Raw genomic sequence first — 23489 nt, 5'->3', positions numbered from 1 at the left:
GGTCTTTGCTGACAGAGACCTTATCAATCACTGGGCCTCCCAGAGTTTTACACAGTGTCTAGAGGGGGTGTCTAGAGAGTTTAACTGAAGAGCCCAATGCATACTGAAGCACTATATACTTGATCAGGCTATCAATCCATTTCATAAAATCAATGATTACCACCAATAAAAAGTTAATGAAATCATCTTAGCATACTCAAATTTATTTATATTTTATACAGTGTTCTACACAAAAAATCAGTTTGGGTTTAGTTAATATTAATAGTAATAGCTATTAGTTATTAAGTGCTTAACTCTGGTCCAGTTACCATGCTAAAATGCTTTCATTTTTATTTTTATTTATTTGAGATGGGGTCTTATTCTGTCGCCCAGGCCCAGGCTGGAGTGCAGGGGTGTGATCTTGGCTCACTGCAACCTTTGCCTCCTGGGTTCAAGCTATTCTCCTGTCTCAGCCTCCCGAGTAGCTGGGATTACAGGTGCACACCACCACGCCCGGCTAATTTTTTGTATTTTAGTACAGACAGGGTTTCACCAAGTTGCCCAGGCTGGTCTTGAACTCCAGAGCTCAGGCAATCTACCACCTTGGCCTCCCAAAGTGCTTAGGATTACAGGTGTGAGCCACCATGCCTGGCCTATTTTTTTATTTATTTCTTTTTTTTTTTTTTTTTGGTAGAGATAAGGTCTTGCTATGTGGCTTAGGCTGGTCTTGAACTCCTAGCTTCAAGGGATTCTCCTGCCTTGGCCTCCCAAAGTGCTGGCAATACAGGTGTGACCCACCATACCCAGTCTCTAAATGCTTTATGTACACATTTTCATTTAATCTTCAAAGCAACCCAATGAGGTTTGATATTATCCCCTTCATTCTTATTTTAAAGATGAAAGAGTTGAGGCTTTAGAGAGATGAAGTAACTTGCCCAAGGCTGAGCTCAGCTAGCAGCTGGCTGGGCAGGGAACTGGACAGCCTGAGCTTCCCTGACTGTCCCACACTGATGAATTCCTTGTAGGAGAAGAACAGGGAGTAAGAACAAAACACTTCTGCATAACTCAGGCTTAATTCAATGCTTGTATTGGTCTAAAATATTCTAGAGAAAAAAATCTAAAAAATATTCTGGACAATACCATGAATCTTTTATTAATTAGATGCAAATTTGGGGTCCAAGTATGACCCAGGAATTTTGTTAGAACATACACACCACCATTTAGTAGCTCTCCATTTATTACATATTTTCAAACTACACGTGTACTGCACCAAGACTCAAGAAGGCCTGGTTCTAATTCTGGCTATGTGGCTTCCAGTGAATCACTTAATCTCTCTGAGCCCCAATTCTGGTATCCATAAAACATGGGGATTAACTAGACCGGGAGTTCCAATTTGTTTTTGCCCATAGAGCTATTTATTCAAACAGAATCTTACTTGGAATCCAACAGACAAAACAAACTAAAAGTTGACTTTCTCAGGTTGTTTTGGGGAGGAAGAAGGGTCCCACGGGCCAGCCCCTCACTAACCCTCCTCATCCCCCCGGGCATCCAGAGGCCTCTCCAGGAGCCCCAGCTCAGAGTAAGGCAGTTCCAAGAAGTGCAGGTGGAAGGGCACTGCCCTGAGTTACTGAAAGATCCTGGGCTCCTCCCCACCCAGACTTGCCTGGCGCCTTTCACATAGTAGGCACTTAATAAATATTTGTGAGGAAACGAATGAAATATTATTCTGCCTTTTCGGAAACAAGGATATGTAGTTTTCATTTCCTCTGCTGATTGACCTAGGTAGTTAAACTGCTAAGATGGATCCTGGGGGAAACCAAATGTTACATTTATGGAAAAGCTGCTTTTAGATACTGAAGTGGCTTCCAAGTTCACCATGGCCATAAGTTAAGGGTCTGTCAGCACTTCCATTATGAAAACCGCTTTGTGGTTTCATAACTTAGCCATAAAAGTTTGCTTCAGGCTATACTTGGGCATTCAAGTTGAAAAGCTTGTTTTAAGCCAAAATGTGGGAATTAGAAAACAAACAATTTATTGGTTTCAGACATAGTTTTGTACCGTCTTAGCCAAACAAGATTTATTATGTGGGCAATTAGAGTGGACTAGGCCACTTGGCTTTTAAAAAATACAAAAAGGGGGGAAATGGCCAAATTTTTTATATTTCAAAAAGGTCTCTGAACACAATTGATCATTCTTTTTGGTTATATTTTCATACAGGAAAATATATCTCATTATGATGAGATCCAGAGTCTATATATATATATTCAACATTTTCTGCTAATTATATCAGAAAGATAAAAAATGCCTTTTTACTAGAAGGCAAGCAATGTAATTGAGGACATTGTCAAAGAAAGAACCTAATGCTGCTTTTGGTAAATTCTTTGAGAATGGCAAGTGATTCATTTTAATTAACAAAAATGACAATGCCAGTAATAAATAAAAATTAATAAAGTAAGGAAAGGAAGCCTTATTGTACAATGTTAGAGCTGGTGGAGACCTGAGAAGTTACCTAGTCAAATCACTGACTTTACAAGTTGAGAAACTGAGGCCCCATTGAAGACCTGTCTGAAGGCATCCTGCTGCTGGCTGATAGGACAAGAACCAGGTATTCCACACCCCAGCTTGGTGATCGGCTCGTCACTACTTCCCACCAGCTGTAACCACTCAAGATTCCAGGATTCGACATTTTTCTAGACTACTATGTCCAGCAAAGCACACACAAGTGCCCCTGTTCACACAAGAATCCACCCTCCTGCACACAGGATACCAGGCATTTTGTGACTTTGATGACCTAAATCACAAGTCACATGTCATTAGCATCTTTGCTGTAAACTTGTTTTATGTCCTCTTGAGGCCAGGCACAGTTGTGAGCACCTGGAAATGGTGCGTTAGTTATCAGAGGCAGGTTACTGTGTTACAGGCTCTAACGTCACCAGGAAGAGACACAAGCGTGGAAGCAGCTTAACAATGAACAGGTCAGTCCTCTAGCTCAGGAATGTAACTGAACAAACCAGGTTATAGTTATCACATATCTGCTGATGACTCAAGCAGATCAGGTATTTATGAACTGGATCCAGTGCTTGACAATACCCTGTTACAGTACTGAGGAACAGATGAATTTTGTTCAAGGTTTAGATCCTCCCTCTTGTATATCACTAAAGCACCTTGGATGCCCCTCTCACACCGTTATAAATGTCTACCTACATACCTGTCTCTCCCTCCAGACTGTGCTCTGGGGCAAGAACCAAATCTCATTCCTCTCTGTTTCATAACTGTCTGGCACAGGGAAGGTACTAACAGCATTAGTTGAATGAATGAAGGAAGGAAGGAAGGAACAAATGTATGCACTCACTGACAGGGCCCATCTCTCTCTAAATGGCTTCCCCAGGTCTCTCCTTTGCTGACCCCTCCACCCTGCACAATGCCTCTGTTCCTACAGAAACCAGTCAAGCCCCTCAGCAGCCACCACTTGGCTTTGCAGAAATATTTTTGATAGGAAGAATGCAATTCTGCTAAGAACAGCCCAGTAAAGTATTTTCTTCAGCCAAAGAGGAATTTAAATTTAAAAAAATCAGGAAATTCCTAAATACCTGGGTAGAAGATCACAGCCCACTCCAATCTCTCTGGTTTCCACTTCGGTCTTGGCCTGGGTTTCTATTAAATAGTCCAACCTGCTTTGTAGTTCATTATTCTGGAGATGAGAAAAAAAGTTACTTTCAGTAAGTCAAATATGTTCCCCCCAGATATGCATGATACAATTTATATGTATTATCTGATTTTGCCCCATGACATGGGCAACTATCACAATGTATTTACAGAGCATCACTTACACAATAGTTGTTGAAGAAATAGATTGACCGAATGCATACAAATGGCTTTCTATGCATGTACAGACATGTGCATCCAGTTTTACATAAATGAAAACAAAATATTGTAATCTATGTTATAATCTGCTTTTTCAGCCACTAATTTGTTGTAGCTATCTTTCCATCTTTATTAGTTTTCTTTTTATGTCAACAAACTATTTTAACTCATTAATAGTATTCCATTGTATGGATACATTATTTAACTAGTCTCTTATTGATGGGCATTTAGATATTTATCACGTTTTTGCCATTATAAATAAGGTGCAGCCCAACTTTTAACACCTCCTCATTAAACTATAAAATGAGCAAGTCTGTTAATTTAATTTAACAGTGGGAAATACCTCTATAACTTAATTAGTATTTCGTAGGTGTGGAAAATTCAGAATCTCACACATATAAAGTAGAACAAGCTCCTTGGGATTAAAATTCACATTCTGAAAAGTTTTTTTTCTTTCGGCCACAGCCAAACATTACATAAGTTAAAGATTAGATGCTCAGCAATTGGAAATTTGCCTTATGGGGGAAATGAAGGACAAAGAAGCAAGAGATACTGAAATGAACATAGACAAAGAAGTCGAAGATACTGAAATGAAAATAGACAAAGTGCTGGTGCCTGAAATCTGAAGGGCAAAAACACCAAAAAAAAAAAAAAAATTCAGAAAGAAGTGAACAGTGATCTCTGCGTATTGAGATTCTGGGATGCTTTTTAAAAAGTCCTTCTATATATTTTTCAGTAACACCAGACTAAATGTTCATGAAGCAGTGATCATATCTATCTTCCTGGTTGTATTCTGAAAGCATGGCATGCAGCAGATACAAAATAAATATTTGCTGAATAAATAAATTTATAAATGATTTTACAATGAGCATTTTATTTGCATAACTAGAAATGAAACCGTTTGTTCTTTTCTTCTTTAAGTTGGAGCTGAAGCTGAGGCACTATTCTAAGACACTAGGTAACACAAGTAAGTTTAAAAGTTCTATGGAGACAGAAGCTCATTTGTTTTGAAAGAAAGAATGTGGGTTAAACATTCAGTAGCTCCCGCTCTGAAAGGTTGATACCAAGAAGCAAAGTATCAGTTCCTGTGAAAATTCATGTTCTGTACAATCTAAAAGTCAATGAATCCCTTCTGATAAATAAGAAATGGTGTAAAGGAAGAGAATGCTTTCCAGATTCCTTAGCAGATGACACGCTATGACAGATCGATGGGCTCTGAATCTATCACCTCATCCCCAGTATGGAAGAATGGTGCTGGCTTATTCCCAGAGAGTCATCAGCATTCTCACACACACACACACACACACACACACACGCATGCACACACGTGCAGAGAGAGAGAGAGAGAGCTTTCCCAGCAATGTCTGGACTCTCCAATTTATAAGAAAAGAGAAAGGCAGAAGATGCCTGCCTTTGCCGGATGCTCCAGTAATACCATCGCCTTATCCCTTCTTAGTGTAAAGACTTTAATCATAAGGATTTCACAGCATGCTGGGTCTAATACCTATAGGTAGGGGGCCTAAAAGACAAGGTTAGCAAATATGCCGCAACTGATACACAGTGAATAGTGGACAAGTGACCCCAAATCCTTTGTTCTATTTCATGGGAACTCTGTGTGTGCACAACAGACACCCATAGAAACAGAAATAAAAAATGTATACTCATGAGAATATAATGCAATCAGTAGAAAAATTATTGTATATCTACTATACATCAGGCAGTGAAATTAGGTAAGGGAAGAGTTAGAAGTTAGAGAAATATGGCATGATTTGCAACCCTTGAGGAGCTTGGTCTTGGGGGAATACAGATAACTGAGCAGCAAATAATAGAACGATGTGCTAAGTAACATTACAGGGGGATCCACAGAATATTAAGAGGGAACTCAGAGGGGACATCTGACTCAAAATGGGGAAAGGGGTGGAGTTTCTGGAGTTAGGCAAGGGAAAGAGAGTAAGAAAAAGCAAATGAGATGAGTATTCCAGAATTGTGGAAACACACTAGGTTGAGAAAAGGCACCTTATTGCATTACACAGGTGTGTAGAAGTTAGTTAGGAAAGGCTATGTATGCCACTACAAGAAGTTAGAAATCAATCTTACAATAGCAAGGTCAGCACCAGAATTTATTTTAATCACCTGGCTCCCAAGTGAAAGTTGGATTGGAGGAAAATAAGACTAAAGACAGCAGGAAGGCCACTGCAATTATTCAGCTAAAGAGTGGGGGCTGCACTTGCAGTAGAGAGGAGTATGCACTCAACACGCTGATCCTGCTGCAAGTCACAGCTGTACATTCTGAATAACAGATTAAAAACAACTAATGAGATCTCTAGAGAAGTGAACAAAGACAGGCAAGTTTTGGAGATGAGGTGAAACTTGAAGCATGTGGCAAGTAGTTCTCTGTATTCTCTGTGTTTTATTATTTTTCTTTTTGCTGGCAGCTTTGCCCTGAGAGCAGCACAGTCACGGTGGTGGCAGTACAGATATAGTAAAATATTAACAGAAAGATCATCTTTCTGGGGGAAGAAACCAGGAGAAGGATGCCAGGGCTACAAACAGTAGGGGAGAAGGCAAAAGAGGAGAGTCAGAGTTGGGGGAAAACACTAAATTCTTGTATATAGACTCAGTTCAAGTCTCTGGTAGACCACTGAACCATGCATGTCTGGAGAAAACTGAAAGAAGTTTTCAGCTAATGTTTAAAGAACTGATCTGAGATCTGCCATCACCGTCACAGAGAAGCAGGATGTAGTTGGGTCTGGCTAAATTCATTGCCTTTTAAAACAAGAACCCAACAAAGCACTCACAATGTCCAGCTTATAATCCAAAATTATGTGACATACAAAGAGTCAGGAAAATATTACCCATTCCTAAGGGAAAAGAGAATCAACAGACACCAATCCTGATATAATTCTGATGTTGGAATTTTCAGACAAAGACTTTAATGCAGCCATCATAACAATGATCAGTGAGACAAAGAAAAATATGCTTACAATTAATGAAGTAGTAAAAAAGAAATAGAGAATATAAAAAAGAACTAAATGAAAATTTTAGAACAGGAAAATACAATACCTGAATTTTTTTTTAAAAAGTCACTAGATGGACTTAAGACTAAAGATGGTAAAGGAAAAAGTCAGTAAACTTTAAGATACATTAATATAAATTATCCAATTGAAAGTAAATGAACAAAAGACTGAAAATAATAAATGGAGCACTGTGGAACTGTGAAGCAATTTGAAAAGCCTAACATACGGGTTTTTTAATCAAAGAAAGAGAGGAGAGGAAAACTAAAGCAGAAAATTACTGTAAAACATAATAGCTGATAACTCCCCAAATTTAGTGAAAGACATAAATTTACAAATTCAAGAAGCTCAGTAAACCCCAAACAGGACAAATTCAAAGAGAAACACATTACAGTTAGACTTCTGAAAACCACAAATGAAGAAAAATCTTGAAAGCAACCTGTTACATATAGGGGCATAATCATTTGAATTACTACAGACATCTCATTAAAAACCATGGAACCCAGAAACAATGAGTACCAAGAGAAATAAACTGGCAACTTAGAGCTCTATATCTTTCAATAATGAAGGCGAAATAAAAACCTTACTTTTAGATAAAAATAGCTAAGAGAATGTTTTACCACCTGGCCTGCACTACACAAAATTCTAAATGAAAGTTCTTCAGGCTGAAGAGAGACGACATCAGAGAGAAACTCAGACCTTCAGAAATAGAGTATATATGAAAGAATCTAGTTTCTCGTAATTTCTTTAAAGTACATATGATCGTTAAAGCAAAAATAATAACAATGTATCATGGTTTTATAATGTATACAGATACAATACATATAAAAATTATAACCACAGGCACAGCAGTAAATGAACATATATCATTGCAAGACTTCTACATTTTACAAGAAATGGTACAATATTATCTCTAGGTGGACAGTGAACAGCTAATGATGTATACTGCAATATCCAGAGTAACCACCAACATATTAGAGAAAAGAGATACAGCAAAAATGCCAATGGATAACTTAAAATGGTATTTTTAAAAAATTGAAATAATCCAAAAGGCAAAAAGGAAGAACAAAACAAACAAGCAAGCAAAATAAGCAAAACAAACCAGAAGGAACAAACAGAAAACAAATAATGAAATGGTAGCTCTAAATCCAATCATATAAATATAATTAAATATTAATAAACTACATACTCCAATTAAATGGCAGAGACTATAACAATGTATAAAAAAGCAAGTCCCAACTATTGTCTATAAGAGATGTACTTTAAATACAGAGATACAAATCAGTTGAAAGTAAGTGGCTGGAATAATATATATCGCGTAAACAGTAATGGCTACATTAATATCAGTTAAAATAGATATCAAGACAAAGAGTATTAACAAAGGTAGGGACCAACATTTCATATTGTAAAGATCAATTCATCATCAAGACATAACAAAAATGTGTATATACCTAGTAACAGAGTTTCAAAATACATAAAGTAAAAACAAAGAAAGAAAGAGACAGCCTAAAACCATGGTAAGGGATTATAACACCTTTCTCTCGGCAATTGATAGGACAATTACACAAAATCCAAGAAAAATGTCAGTTATCTAAACAATATTATCAACCACCTAAACCCAATTGGTATTTGTAGAACATACACAACAGCAAAATATATATTTTTTCACAAAAATTTAATTAAAACTATATGCTGAGCCATAAAATAAGTCCCAATAAATTAAAAGTTAAAACCATACAAGCTGTGTTCTCTGACTATAAAAGTATTAAATTAGAAATAAAAATAAGATATGAACAAAAATTTCAACTATTTGGAAATTAAATAACCTGCTCCTAAATAATCCATAAATCAAAGAAAAATCTCAAGGGAAATTAGGAAATATTTTGAACTGGATGATAATAAAAGTACAGTATATCAAAGCTTGTGGGATGCAGGTGAAGCAGAGATTAGAAGGACATTTATAGCTTTAAAGGTTTATATTAAAAAAGAAGAAAGGTCTAAAATCAGTGACCTAAGTTCTACCTCAAGAAGCTACAAAAAGAAGAGCTAAGTAATCCCGAAATAATTAGAAGGAAGTAATGAACATCAGGGCAAAAGCCATTAAAATAGAAAGCAGACACTCAATGGAGAAAATCACCAAAGCCAAAAGCTATTTTAATTATTTTTAAACATCAACGAAAATTGATAACCCACTATCTGGTCAAAGAAGAGAAAGAGAAAGACAGACAGAGACACAGAGTGCATTAAATAGGGAGAGAAAGAGGGTACAAATAATCAATATCAGAAATTAAAGAGACATTAAAAGTAAAGAACTGGGCATCTGTGTAGAAAAAAAGAGTATTGATACCTTTACTTCACACAAAACCCAAAAATCAACTTAAAATGGATCATCTAAATAAAAAAGTAAAAACTATAAAATTCTTAGGGGAAACCACAGGAGAAAATATTTGTGACCTTGTAGTAGGCAAATATTTCTTAGGACACAAAACACACAAATCATAAAAGAAATAAATGGTTAATTGAAAACCAAAAATAAAAAATCTCTTCAACAGGGCCTGGCATGGTGGCTTATGTCTATAATCCCAGTACTTTGGGAGCCCGAGATGGGCAGATCACTTGAGCTCAGGAGTTTGAGACCAGCCCGGGCAATGTGGTGAAACCCATCTCTACTAAAAACACAAAAATTAGCCAAGCATGGTGGCATGCACCTGCAGTCCCAGCTACTCAGGAGGCTGAGAGGTAGGAGGATAGCTTAAGCCCAGGAGGTCGAGGCTGCATTGAGCCAAGATTGCACCAGTGTACTCCAGCTTGGGTGACTGCACAAGACCCCACTGCAAAAAACAACAACAACAGCAATAACAACAACAAAAAAAATATATGTATATATATATATGTATGTATCTTCAACAGATATCATTAAGAAAACAAAAAAGTAAGTCACAGGATGGGAGAAAATGTTCATAGTACATATATCTGACAAAGGACCTGAATCCAGAATATATAAAGAACTCTTCCAACTCAATAGTAAGAAAACTAAAAGCTCAATAAAATAATGGACTAAAGATTGGAACAGACACTTCAAAAGATGAAACTTATAAATGGCAAAAAGCATATGAAAAGATTCTCGAAAAGAAGAAAAGATGCTCAGCATCACCAGTTGACAAGGAAATGCACATTAAAACCCCACGAGACAGCACTCTATATCCCCTAGCATGGCTCAATTTATTTTCTTTTGTTTTTATTTTTATTTGGGGGGCTTTCAAAGCCAGAAAACCTGCTAGACAAATTCTAAAAGAGCTATAACACTGAATGGCTAAATTTAAAAGGTTGGCAATACTAGGTCTGGGTTAGGATATGGAGACACTGGTACACTGAAACTGCTGGAAAATTAAAATACTACAACCCCTTTGAAAAACTGACGGTCTCTTAAAAAGTTAAACTTACACCTCCTCTTACAACCCAGCTATTCCACTACCAGGAATTTACCCAAGAAGAATTAAAACTATGTTCACATAGTGAGTTGTACTGTAATGCTCACTGCATTCACAATAGCCCCGAGCTGGAAACAACTCAAATGTATTTTGTCAGCTGAATGAATAAACCGCGATATATTCATACAATGGAATACCACTCTGCAACAAAACGGAAGGCATACAACTTAGATGAGCCTCAAATCGTTATGCTGAGTGAAAGAAGCTGAACGCAGAAGAGGGCATGCTATATGATTCCATTTCTAGAAATGGAAATCATACAGTGGATTCCCACTAAATGGATATCTGTAGTGACCAAAAGTGATAAAAAGTGACTCACCACCTCCAAAAAAAAAAGATGAGGAATTGCCTAGGGATGAATGGAAAGCTGGGTTGCAAAGTGAAACAGAGAATCTTTGGTGGGGTGATAGAAATTCTATCTTGATTGCAGTGGTTATTTCATGGGTATAAACACTGTCAAAACTCCGTGGATTATACGCTTAAACAGAAACACTTACTTATGTAAGTTAATAAATAACAGAGACTTATTTATGTAAGTTAATAAATAACTAAGTTGATAAGGTAAAAAATAAAAGATGATGAGAGCCTGAACATGGGCAGTAAGAGGAGAGTTAGAGAGTGTGGGGCAGATTTAAGAAAAACCTTTAAAAATTAAATTAATGGATTTGATACAATAAATCAAGAGTATCTGCTTCTTAGTCTTGCAGAATATGACTACAGTGGAACGACAAAGAATAGCCTCAGACTGCTGCCTGGACTGTGCTACAAAAAAGATTGCTTCTGGGATTGAGAAGCAAATTCCATGGTTCTCCTGCTTTCAAACACCACCCCCTTGTGTTTATATGTGTAACAAATACCAGCCCGATGGCTTGGGAGGCACATGTGCCTTTCACGAAGGGAGAAAATGTGCAGCACCTCTGGACATTTTTTGGAAATTATGTCATGAATGTTTGGCGGTCACCTCCCCCACCATTTCCCTCAGGCCCAGAGGTGTGGGCAGCTCGGGGGCTGTAGCACATACACTGAACGTGTGTTCCATAAAATGCATGTGGGGAGCCCAGTGCCTGGTGCTGCCCCTCCAACATTACACAGAAAAATTAATAATAGTCCCAGGAATGCATAACAGACACACTGAGAGGCTCAGGTGCTACACAACACACATTAAATGCAGGATGGACAAAACCAAGATATTTGACTCCTTTCCTCTGACTTTTGAATTGAGCTGTAAGTGTAGTATATCCGACAGAGAAAAGTGTAACGAAATCTGTTCAGAGTTTCAGAAAGCTTATGAAGATAAATGCTTGCAATGTTATTTTAAGAACAGTTTCTATATTGGAAATGGAGAATATTTCTTCTTCTCCAGAAGTTGAGCTAATAAAAAAATTGTTTGAAAAAAAGAAAAAGAAAAAAGAATGGGCATATTTTTGTTATCAGGAAGATTTTCTTTTTCACCTTTATTTTAGAATCAGAGGGCACATGTGCAGGTTGGTGACAAAGGTATATTGTGGGATGCTGAGGTGTGGGGTATGACTGAGCCCATCACCCAGGTAATAAGCATAGTACCTAATAAGTAGTTTTTCAGACCTTTTCCCCCTCCCTCTTTCTCGCATCTAGTAATCCCCAGTGTTTATCGTTCCCATGTTTATGTCCACTGAACACCGCATGTTCTCACTTATCAGCGGAATCAGGAAGATTTTAAACTGGTAGATGAAAATATAGTCTGACAGGGCCAGGCTAGAGCAAGCTTTCAGGAGTCTGCTGTGTCGTTTGGATTTGGGGCAGCGGGAGGAGGGAGTTCAAAATCTAATGAGTTTAAACCCAGGTAAGCACAAATGATGAATCCAGGGACTAAAATAATCCATATTCTCTGTTTTAAAAGAAAAGAAGGGTTCTAGAGTGTCAGCCGTGACCTAGGAAAGGGTCTGTCCTTTTCTCTGAGCCAAGGATCAGGTAGAGGGTGTTCCCTTAACTGTTTGTCTAGGATCCTAATATGATTTCAACATTTCAACAAAGTTTTCAAACATTAAAAATGGTAATAATCTCAGAGTTGATCTAAGCCTTCTCCCTTTTTTAAAGATGAAGTAACTGAGCCCAGGTTGTTGGTGGCATGATTTGCCCAAGGTCATGCACAGATAATGGCAGAATGTGAGTCAGAACCGAAGTCTCCAAAAGGTTGAGTAATTAAGAAACAATTAACATTTGTCCATCTTTTGCACTGTGCCAAGCACAATTCTAAGTGTTTTGTATCTATTATTTAATCATAAAAAATTTCTTTCAAGTGGGAGGGATTATCCCCATTTCACAAATGGTGAAACTGATGCTCAGAGGGGTAGAATTACCTGCCCAGAGTTACTCTGCTTGTAAGCAGAGGTGTCAGGGTAAAAACGCAAAGCCCTTAGGTATAACTGCAGGGTTATATAATACTAATGGTGCGCTAGTAGATTTTTGACAATAAAATCCCTAGGTTAAAAAGCTCTGATTGTGACATATGTCAATTTCTGTGGTGTAAAGACCTCCTCCACAGCTAATTGCAAGTGACCAACATGACATCCCCGAATGGAGACCTGAGAAGTGATGCATGGCTTCTGCTTTCATTAACCAGTATGAAGCAGCTCCAGCACAGCGCTGGATATGTCATGCAGTCCTGAACCGTAGCTCAAGAAGGAGAACAGCTAAAATGTTCTTGGGGAACAGCTAGGAACTGGACTAACTGAGGACATGTGTAAGAGCCAAGGCTCTTCAGTCTGAAACTAAGGGTTGCTTCTTTAAAACCAACAGCATTGTGGCTAAGAGGAGCACAGGCATGATCAATAAATCCCCAAATACTGCCTGGGCATGGAGCCAGAACAAATAATAGGAGTAATGACATCATACAAGACCATCAGCTTATGACACTTAAACTCTAAGACTTGATATGAATCCCAAACACCTATGAATTCTGGAAATATCAGGGGCAACTGCTAAAAGAAGCTGAAATATTGCCAGCCTATAAGATTCACATCCAGCCTCACCCTCCCAGGATGAACCTTTCAGGTTGCTGCAGGCAAAGGACTTTTGGGCCCTACGGCCTGCTAGTAGGACCTGGCCTGTCCAAGCCCTGCTCATGTTCACCTAAAGGTGAAATTCTCTTTGTTAAATTATCACACAGCTGAGTTTGATGACAGTCTCCAACTTTGAGGATGAGCAAAAGAGAAAGAGTGATTCATTATGGGACATAGCTATAAATCTAAAATATTTATCAATGACAATAAAAGAGTCCCTGCGACCCAGGCAATTAAAGAAACAGTAACACATATGGCATTTACCAGGAGCCAGGTACTTTTCTAATCACTTAAGTATTAACAAATTTAATCATCATAACAACTCTATGGAGAGGATGCCATTTCACAGAGAGAGTTCCTGTTTACCAATAAGCCAACTAAGGCATAGGACAACTAACTTGCTCAATATCACATCACTACTAAGTGGCAGAGCTGAGATTTGTACGCAGGTAGTCTGAGTCCGGAGTCTGCAATTGAGCTCTTAACAAATGTAGCTACTTATTAATAAGATGGGGAGCTACCAGATTTATCTACCAAAACTTTTGTGGTTTCTTTTAGGAGGTATTAATTAGTTATCTATTTAAAAGTTTTCTGTGTTATGTTAGAAAGAATAACAAAAGAACATGTAAGTTAGGTCACCCCAGGACTTCAGGGCCTGGAGAAGGACTGCTCAGCATCCGTGCCGTAGGGCAATCAGGTGGAGAGTTGGGAAGCAATGTGGCAGCATTAGCGATCATCCACAATTAGCAAGGAACAGCGTCAGCAGAGTGTGTGTAAATGATCAACTAGTCTGAGAGCCAAAGAAGAAAACCAAGTATTTGAATGTCACCTCTGATCTCCTAGGAGAGGAGATCTCTACATGGCCTAGCTGTGTATGATGAAATATTGATAAAGAATGCATATGTTTTTAATAGTGCTAAAGACAGTGATAAGGAGTCCTGTGTTTGAATCACCTTGGAAGAAGCCACTGAGGGTCCTGTGACCCAACCAAGAACCTATGTAACCCACATCCTCTAATCTTAGCAATTTGGAGAAGGTATCCTTTCTCTTTTGGATCTGAAAGATGACTGCACCTGTCTGAAAGGTGTCAAAATGATGTTAGCCCTAAGAAAATATTGAAAGAAGTAAAACAATGGCCCCAGGAAGGTTTAAAAAAAAAAAAAACAAGAACAGAAACAATGACAAAATAAATTAAAACCCATGATATTTAGTATTTTAGAATAGGTTTAAGTCTAAATGTATTATCAAATCTTGTCATTATGCAACTTATTTTGTATATATTGTCTGCTGTTTAAGGTGGATGTGTGAAGTGGCCAAAAGCAATTAGCCATAATAAATTTGTATTGGAATTTAAATAGTTTCAGGGAATTTAATCAATCAAATTGATAATCATTATTGATATGCTCAAAAAAACTGGTTTTCAAAGTCTTGCTTATTAGATAGACATAGCTAACGCTGCCACCCACCCCCCTACATCCTCTGGGCATTCCTGTTTCCTAACAGGCCACTGGTGATTCTTCATCTGGGGGCTTCCTTTGACCACTAGAGTCTAACTGGCTCTGCCAAGGGCAGGCTACAACTGCCACAATCCCCCAGAGCAGGCCTCAGCCAATGACTAATGGGGAGTTAGTGGATAAATGCCCCAGCTTTCTGGCCTTTCAGTAAGGAAAGCTCAGGCCCACTTCCACACCATCTCCCAGAGATCCCCAGCAGGAGTGAGCCTCAGCTGTCCTCAGGGCAACCTCCTTGATATGGCACCGCTGTTGGCTCTCTTCCCTTCCCTGTCTCATTTTCCCCATTCCCCTAGTGGGGCTTCCTGAGATCGCCTCCCAGATAAACTATCTGGACTCCACATTTCAAGGTCTGGAGCAACCCACACTAAGGTAAGAGATGAGTTTAATACACTGAGCATAAACAAACACAGCTATTTCTAAGATTACTCCCCATGTGCAATATTCCCTTGGACATTTAAGAATCTGCCAGCAGGAGAGCTTGCTTTAGCAGCACAGCCAGAGGTGGGGGTGGGGGGCACTGTCTTGGGGGACCTTCTGCCTCTCCTGTCAGTCTGTCTTTCCTCTCTCCTGTGACTGCCCTCTCTTTGGACACATGGGCTTCCACTAGGGCACTCATTTTCTGACTCTTACTGGGGAAGGTGTGCTTCCTCCCAAAGGGAGCTGCGATTTCAGAAAGGCATCTTAGAAACAGAAATGTTCATTCACAAGGCTGGCACTGAGCCAGTGACTGTGGAGGGGAAGACAGGAGTGGAAATGGGGAAAATACCCATTTACTCAGCTTCAAAAGACAGAGACTCTTGGGCTTTGAATCTGGTACCAGGCCCCTATGGGCCACGAGGGACTTCCGATTATCACTGCTGTAAGGCACCCCCTAAAAAACAGAGTAAACGAAGGCTCAGCTCACCACCCACTCAAACGTGGTGGTTCAGAGCTTAGGCTCTGGATCTGGGCTTACCCATCTCTACTGTAACCTTGGGCAGACTTCCTAATGTCCTCGAGCCTCAGTTTCCCTATCTATAAAAGGGGGAAAATATCATCTAACTCAGAGGGCGTCCTTTTCAATAAAGAGGGAACAACAATAATATGTTTAAAATTATTGAGTGCTTAGTACATGCCAGGCACCTTCTATACATTCTCATTTCACTGTCACCCACACATAGCACAGTTATGATCCCTCCTTTATAATGATAAGAAACTTCCCCCACATCACCCAGCTGATAAGAAGCAGATCCAGGGTTCACACTTGGGTAAGTTGGATTCCACTCTTAACTTCTGTGTTACACAGAACATATCCAAAGTAACTAACAGTGCCCAACACACAGCAGGGCTTAATCAAAGTTTTTTCTCTTTCCTCTTACTTTATCATTGTCTGCTGGGCTCTCTCACTGGGGAAGGGCTATAACGAGGAACACAGACAAGGACAAGTGCTTGGCAAACCAGCTTTTCACGAGTCTCAAAAGGCAAAGGCTCAATGCCAAGCTCTTAATAAAAAACCTTCAGAGTAAATAGACTTTGACTTCTCCTTGTAAGGTTCTTCCAACCCCATAATTTTCTTCTCTGGAACCTATACAAAATCCCCCAATGACTTTCGAAAAGCCAGAAAGTCAAGAATACTAAGCATCTGAAAGTTTCAGGTAAAATTAAGTCCCCTCTAACACATCTTCACTCGCTGTGATAGGAGAGCACTGGATTTAGGAGTCTTTCAGCCTGGCTCTGACATTTATTAAGCTGGGCAACCTTGAGCAAAACCACCTGTCTTCTCTGTGCCTCTGTTTTCTCATGTATTAATACAGAGATAATAATCTTAGTCTTGCCTTTCTTAAAGTTGCAGAGAGAATAGTGTAAGGAATGTATATGAACATATCTCACAAATTATAAAGCACTGGACAAATGTGGGGAATTATTAGTGCTAATCAACAGCTTATCAGGCTTGCTAGGATGATTCTTTAATAAGAAAAACTAGAGCCAAAAAGCAGAAGTCAGCAGCAAGTGGAATGAGGGGAGTCCGATGGTAAAGGAAAAACAGCTGTCAGAACCTCATTTTCAAGGCTGGCACTTAGCCCTCAATCAATTTTATAAGGCTGGGAAATAGCCATATTTTTAATTAAGTGTCAGCGGTAGGCTTAGCAACGTAAAATTTAATGGTAGGGAAGACACCAACTTAAAGAAACACAGATTCTTACCTCTCCTTCTAAGAAAGATATCTTTTCTAAAAGCTGCAGTATTAAGAGCTGTTTCTGTTGCAACTTTTTCTTTAATGATTCAATCTAGAAAGAAAGGGATGGAAAATTGTTAATCAAAAATGTACAATTGTATAAGTACAGGTTTATCAACTGGAATAGATGCCCTTGGTTTTCATTTACTTTTATTTCTATTTCTATTTTTCCTCATTTCCAGTGGGGCTGGATGGTTTTCACTGAAACAGCCTGCATACTGATTCTCTGTGTTTCATGGAACAGTATTAACATGAGACGCTCCATGACAGGGGGATTCTGTGAACAGGTGAGCTTGGGGCACCAGACATGATTTTGGAGTCACAGCTCATTAGCTTTGATTAATCCAACATTTCCACACTGATTTTGCTGTGTAACCCTTTAAAACATCCAGTAGATCTTCCAGAGAACATGCTTTGGGAAATGTAGATACAACTCTCCAAAAAATGATTATTCAGCTTGAATTTATAGGGCAGGCTGCATTTCAAACATTTGGCTGTGTTATTCAATGCATTCATGTTTATTCAACCAAGTGTCAAAAGTTGGTTTGAAAAAAGGATCATTAGAAGTCTCATTAAAAGTGTTGAAATTCAGAGAACCAAAGACTCACGTGGCCCAGAGTAAGCAAGAAAGGCTTCCTAAAGAGACCCATCTTTGTTTTTGTAATATATTATATCTTAGACTACTCTTTGTTTTCCAATCATACATCATGTCTCCCTAAACAAACCATAGCTTCCCTGAAGGCAGGAACCACAGTACTCTGTACCAGGCCATGTTATGCATAATAGTGGAAACAGTATATAGGATCATTAATAACACATTAACTTTCCAAAAATCCTGTATATTAAATTTGTGTGCTCACAAAATTATTTTAAAAAATCACTCTGAGGCCGAGCACAGTAGTTCACTCCTATGATCCCAGCACTTTGGGAGGCCAAGGGAGGGCGATTGCTTGAGCCTAGGAGTTCAAGACCAGTCTGGGCAACATAGTGAGACCCTGTCTCTACAAAAAATCAAAAACTTAGCTGGGTGTGGTGGTGTGTCCCTGTAGTCCCAGCCACTTGGGAGACTGAGGTGGGAGGATTGCTTGAGCCCAGGAGGTCAAGGTAGAAGTCAGCTATGATGGTGCCACTGCACCCTAGCCTGGGTGACAAAGTGAGACCCTGTCTCAAAACAAAACAAATTTTAAAATCCTTCTCAGTGCAAAATGACACCATTCCTATGGAAGTGAATCTAGCAGTATCTAGAAAAAGTACATATGCATTAACCCTTTGACTCAGCAATTCCATTTTTAGGAATAGATGCCAAAGATACACTGGCCAAAATATGAAATGATATGAACAAAGGATTTTTGTTATTTTAGGAAACACAAAACGGAACTCCATCAATACGTGACTGGTTATACAAACCATGGTATGATGGAGGTCTATGTAACCTTCCAAAAAATGCAGAAGATCTCAAAAAACACTGACGAAGTGTATGGCAAGGTAGACAGTATACTCGCTTTGATGTAAAACAGGTGGGGACACATGAATGCATATGTATTTGCAAAAGAAACACTGCAAAGACAAAATAAACCCTAATTATTAATAAACAGTTACCAATAGGGAAAGGGAAGAACTCAGGTGAAGGAGACAGAATAACATAAGTTATTACATAGGTTTAACTTTGAAACCTTGTTACATAGGTTTAACTTTGAAAGCATATTTTATAGATTCAAAAAATAAAATGAAGTCAAAAAGAAAAAAGTGAACCCTAAAATCTGAGAACAAACTGAATTGAAGAAACGATGTATATCAAATTGGTGCGAATTTTTTTTTTATTTTTATTATACTTTAGGTTCTAGGGTATGTGTGCACAATGTGCAGGTTTGTTACATATGTATACATGTGCCATGTTGGTGTGCTGCATCCCTTAACTCGTCATTTATATTAGGTATATCTCCTAATGCTATCCCTCCCCCCTCCCCCAACCCCATGACAGGCCATGGTGTGTGATGTCCCCCTTCCTATGTGGTGAGAAGTAATAATCCAAGTGTTGTTAGAATACAGTAATGTGACTCAATATTCTTAGTGGATTATTAAAGATAAATAGAGCTACAAAGTAATCTCTCATTCACTGAGAAGATTGTTAGTAGTAATACTGAAGTTATTTTGAAACCCTTTGATATATATTGTAGTATCACCATGTTTGGAACCAAGATTTTTACTGTAAGAGAAAGCAATACAAGTATGAAATCAAAGAAGTAAAGTTTTGTTCAATTTAAAATGACAATATCAGTATGAATTCATAATTTTTATTTTCTTTTGTAAAATATGTATCCCTACTCTATCTACTGAGAAAACTTGGAAACAATAAGAACATAATATGTGCAGATTGTGGTCTCTAAATAGCATTCCCCACTAAAAAAACACAGGACATCTTGGTGGAATGGCTCATTTCAGGGGACAAAAAAATAAACCAGATGGACCTGAGATACCTTGTTATGCCTGAAAACAAGGACATGAGGTGTCTCCCCTTGGGCCAAGGATGGAACATTCTGAACATCAAAAATAATAATGAGTGTAATTGAGTAAAACACATGAAATAGATAGATATTAAAGAACATGAGTATTATATTTCTTTAAAAAAAAAACAGTAACAGCTCACTGGACTCCAATGGATGTAAAAAAAGGCATCAACTCCTTACTTGGAAAGCAGTTTGGAGGAAAAAATAAAGCATCTGTCTTGCCTTCTTTGTTCAGACTGCATTTTGAGATTCTAAAAAGCCCTAGTTTTACTTGACAGAATAATTCCAGTTAATCAATGGCCAAGGAATGACAGAATTAGAAAATCACAATTTTGCAATTTCTATGAAATAATGGCTTCAAGCATCCATCATCAGTAGATTAAACCGTGATGGTAAAAGCTGATGAAAAAAACATTCGATCATGTTTTGGGCTGTCACCACTTGACTCCATTATCAGCCTTGGCATCACCCAAGGTGGAACAACCAGGCATTATACACCCCAGAAGTGATACACGATGAAACACACAGCATCACCCATGAAGTGTTCTTGCCTTTCCGAAAAGTTGAAACTTGATCTAATCAAGCTTCTAGAGCTAACAAGGACAAAAAAAGTCAATTCCAGAATGTGAACATTTTTACAAGACAACTGATTCAGTTCTTAGGTAGGAATAAAAGTAGTCGGGAGAGATGGGGGCAGCAATGCTCTAGATTAGGAGACTTTAGAAACATAACTAAATGTAAACACCATGTATGCTGATTGGAACAAAGCATCAGAAGAAAAGACACTTTGGAACATGTTATTGCAGGTTGGTATTTAATAATAGCAAGGAATTATCATTAATATTGTTAGGTGTGATGATGGTGTTATAAGTATGTAAGAAAAAGTCCATATGTTCAGAGATGCACGGTGAAGTGTATAGGAAACATATGCAGAATGTCTGGGATTTGCTTTAAAATACTGCACAAGAGGGGAAAAAAGAGGTAAGGAGTAGCTAAAGCAAGTATGGCCAAATCTTGCTATTTGCTGAACCTGGGTAATGTAGAGGGCTCCATCAATTATTCTCTCTGTTCTGCGTGCATTTGGCATTTTCATTATCAAATATTTTAAATTTTACATGGTTTCAAAAAATGTAATCCTCTGACATGAAAAGTAAACCATACAAAATAGAACAGAAACACCCGTAAGAAAAAATGTCCAATGTTAATAATAATTAAAGACATTACCAATTAAAAACAGCAATGGTTACCCTTGACTATGTATTAAATTTGCCTAAAACTATTGACTAAAGAAATGAGTATTGGCAGGGCTGGGAGGGACAGCTCCTCTCCTGTGTTGCAGGTGGCATTGTGAATTAGTATGACCCTTCAGGCAATTTAGCAATAAATATTAAGAGCCATAAAGCTGTTCATACCCTTTGATCCACTAATCCCTCTCCTGGGAATTTATCCTAAGGATATAATTCAAACATAGGAAAAAGCTCTATATATAAAGATGTTCTTGCTCCCATTATTTATAATAGAGAGAAAATGGAAATAACCTTAATGTCTAGCACTAAAGGAATGGGTAATAAATTATGAAATATCAATTTGATGGAGTATATTACACAAACACTAAAAACAAATATACTGCAAAATGGAAAGTTTACAAAAAGCCTCAAGGGATAGAAAAGCAAAAGTTTACAATGATGAAAGTAAAAGCTGGAAGAGAAATTGGATAAATGAAATACTTCTGGGGTTGTGGTAGGGTTAAAGTTTGTTTCGTGTAAACTTCCTTCCATTTTTGTAGAAATAGTTTCCAAAAATTACTGTCATGGTGTGCCTTTTTCATTCCTTTTTATAGTATTAAGATTGTTACAGTTAACTTTTAAAATCTTTAAACGAAAGGCAAAATGGAACTAAAAGGTTCCAAGAAAGTCAGGGGTAATATTTAATCAAATGATGTAAAAAGTGATTTCAAATACACTCGTTTCACTATCTCTGAAGAAATCAGAATGGCTTGTGAGGCAAGGAAAGCAAGAGAGGTGGTTTTAAAACACCTTAATGAGCAGCTCATAGTAAGATATTGAGAGGATCCTACTGGTCACTGTCCCCTAGATTGTAGTTTAAAAAATAAATCAGTGAATGGTTAATACATCACCTAGAGAGAGTGCTGTAGGGAGAAGGTCTCTAGAATTCTCATGAGAGAGCAGAGGGCTGATGGCAGTCTGGAGAGACACTTGGTTCTGGGGAGAAGGAGCTGGACAGGAGTAGGACTTGAGGGTGCTGCAGCTTCTAACAAGGCTCATGGTTTTCAGCAATGGTGCCCCAAGAAGCAAATATGCTACTGTGCTAAATGAATGCTGTCTGTGCAGATTTGCTTTTATCCTGGAACATCCTTACAGAAACATCTTTTCTAGTATATTCTGTGATCTGAATTGACTTGTTCAGTTAAGAGCACAAAGGATGCTAAGGCTGGCAGAGTCAGTGCACTGCTGGCCCCAAGGGGTGCCAACCTTGAATCCCAACTTAGTCTCCCCAGTGGTCTCCCCTGAAGAACCTTCCACGCCTTTCCAAAGTGACGCACTCAGCTTCTAAAATAAGTAGACTCACATGATCCTGGGTTTGATAGCCTCCTAGGAACATCTGACTCTCAAGCCTTTGGTTCTTTTTTTACAATCTTTAAGTCACACACTTGTGTGGCTGGTATTATTTCTGACTACTAACTTCAAAGAACTTTGAAATATTGTCTCTTGTAGCACCTAGCACATGACAAACACTCAAAAGGTAGCTACTGTTATATGATTACTGATGTTTCTCCTTTCCCAGACTGTGAGCTTCCCAAGAGTAAAGACCTTGATCATCTTTATATTCTCAGATAACAAATGAATGAATCAACAAATCCATCCAGCCATTCCTAAACAATCCATCCCATAGACTTCAGAGGAAAAATTGTCTGGATCAGATGCTTGGAGGCCCAGTTGGGCCAAGATGATCTTGCTAAACACATGTCCCCAGAGCAACCCCCAAATGAGGAGCTACTCCAAAATCCAGGGTACCATATAGCTGGTATGCAAGAAATCCATTAGGCACCTTTGCTCTCACTTCTTGATGCATTAAATGTTTAAGTTTGACCTTCAATTTACAAAGCTGCATTTAGTTCTAGCTGTCACCAGGTGGTGGTAAATGACGCAAGTTACTAGGCTCAAATCAGGGCATTAAGAACTGAGAAATTAGAAGCACTCATTTTCTGGATCTCACCTATTTGATTTATACAAGAACAGAATCTTGCAACAGCTAAATTTAAATATGAAATAGTAGGCCCCCTTATAGAACAAGGGGAAAAACACATTTTCATAAAATCTGGGACCTTTTAACTGATGTTTGTTAATAGCATTTTTTCTAATTTTTGTTTTGATGAGTATGTTTCTTTGTAACTCAGACTAAATATGTGAATATGTGCCTTGCAGCCCCATCAATCATGTAGGATGTTAGTCTCTTAGAATGCAGGCCAGTTTGATATTTAAGGAGGGAGGGGAAATAAAAGTTCTTTTAGTTTCTTAAAACTGATCATGGCTTTTTTTTTTTTTTTCACATTAGCTACAATCGAGTTACCTGCATAGGTGGTTTGCGCTAAGTAATCATCCTTAACCATAGCCACACGCTGGAATCCCATGGAGGGAGCTTTTACAAAATACAGATGCTCTGGCACCAGAAATGCAGAATATCTCACTCTCCCAATTAAAAACTCCCTACGCTTTTAATGTTCAAACTCACTAGCATGGCACGGGAGGCCCTTCCGCTGTGCTCCCTATTTTCCCACTTTAATTTCATGCCCATCCTGTCCCTGCAATGAACCCTATATTCAGGACACTCCATCCTCTCAGC

At 38.4% G+C, this 23489-nt stretch overlaps 1 protein-coding gene and 1 pseudogene across 1 annotated transcript in view; both read right to left on the bottom strand.

Annotated features, from left to right (window-relative positions):
- Positions 1–23489, bottom strand: part of MYZAP (myocardial zonula adherens protein) — a 93754-nt gene that overhangs the window by 6639 nt on the left and 63626 nt on the right. The window contains exons 11-12 of the mRNA XM_003267027.2: positions 17087–17170; positions 3570–3670 (exon numbers count right to left, since the gene is read on the bottom strand). Of these exons, the coding sequence (XP_003267075.2) occupies positions 3570–3670; positions 17087–17170 (185 nt within the window). The remainder of the gene's footprint in view (positions 1–3569; positions 3671–17086; positions 17171–23489) is intronic.
- LOC115835634 lies at positions 10109–10165 on the bottom strand (annotated as a pseudogene).

The sequence above is a fragment of the Nomascus leucogenys genome, chromosome 6 (genome assembly GCF_006542625.1).
Source record: "Nomascus leucogenys isolate Asia chromosome 6, Asia_NLE_v1, whole genome shotgun sequence".
In the NCBI taxonomy this organism is placed as follows: Eukaryota; Metazoa; Chordata; class Mammalia; order Primates; family Hylobatidae; genus Nomascus; species Nomascus leucogenys.
The sequence above is the reverse complement of the archived record's forward strand: the minus strand, read 5'-3'. Positions and strand labels throughout refer to the sequence as shown.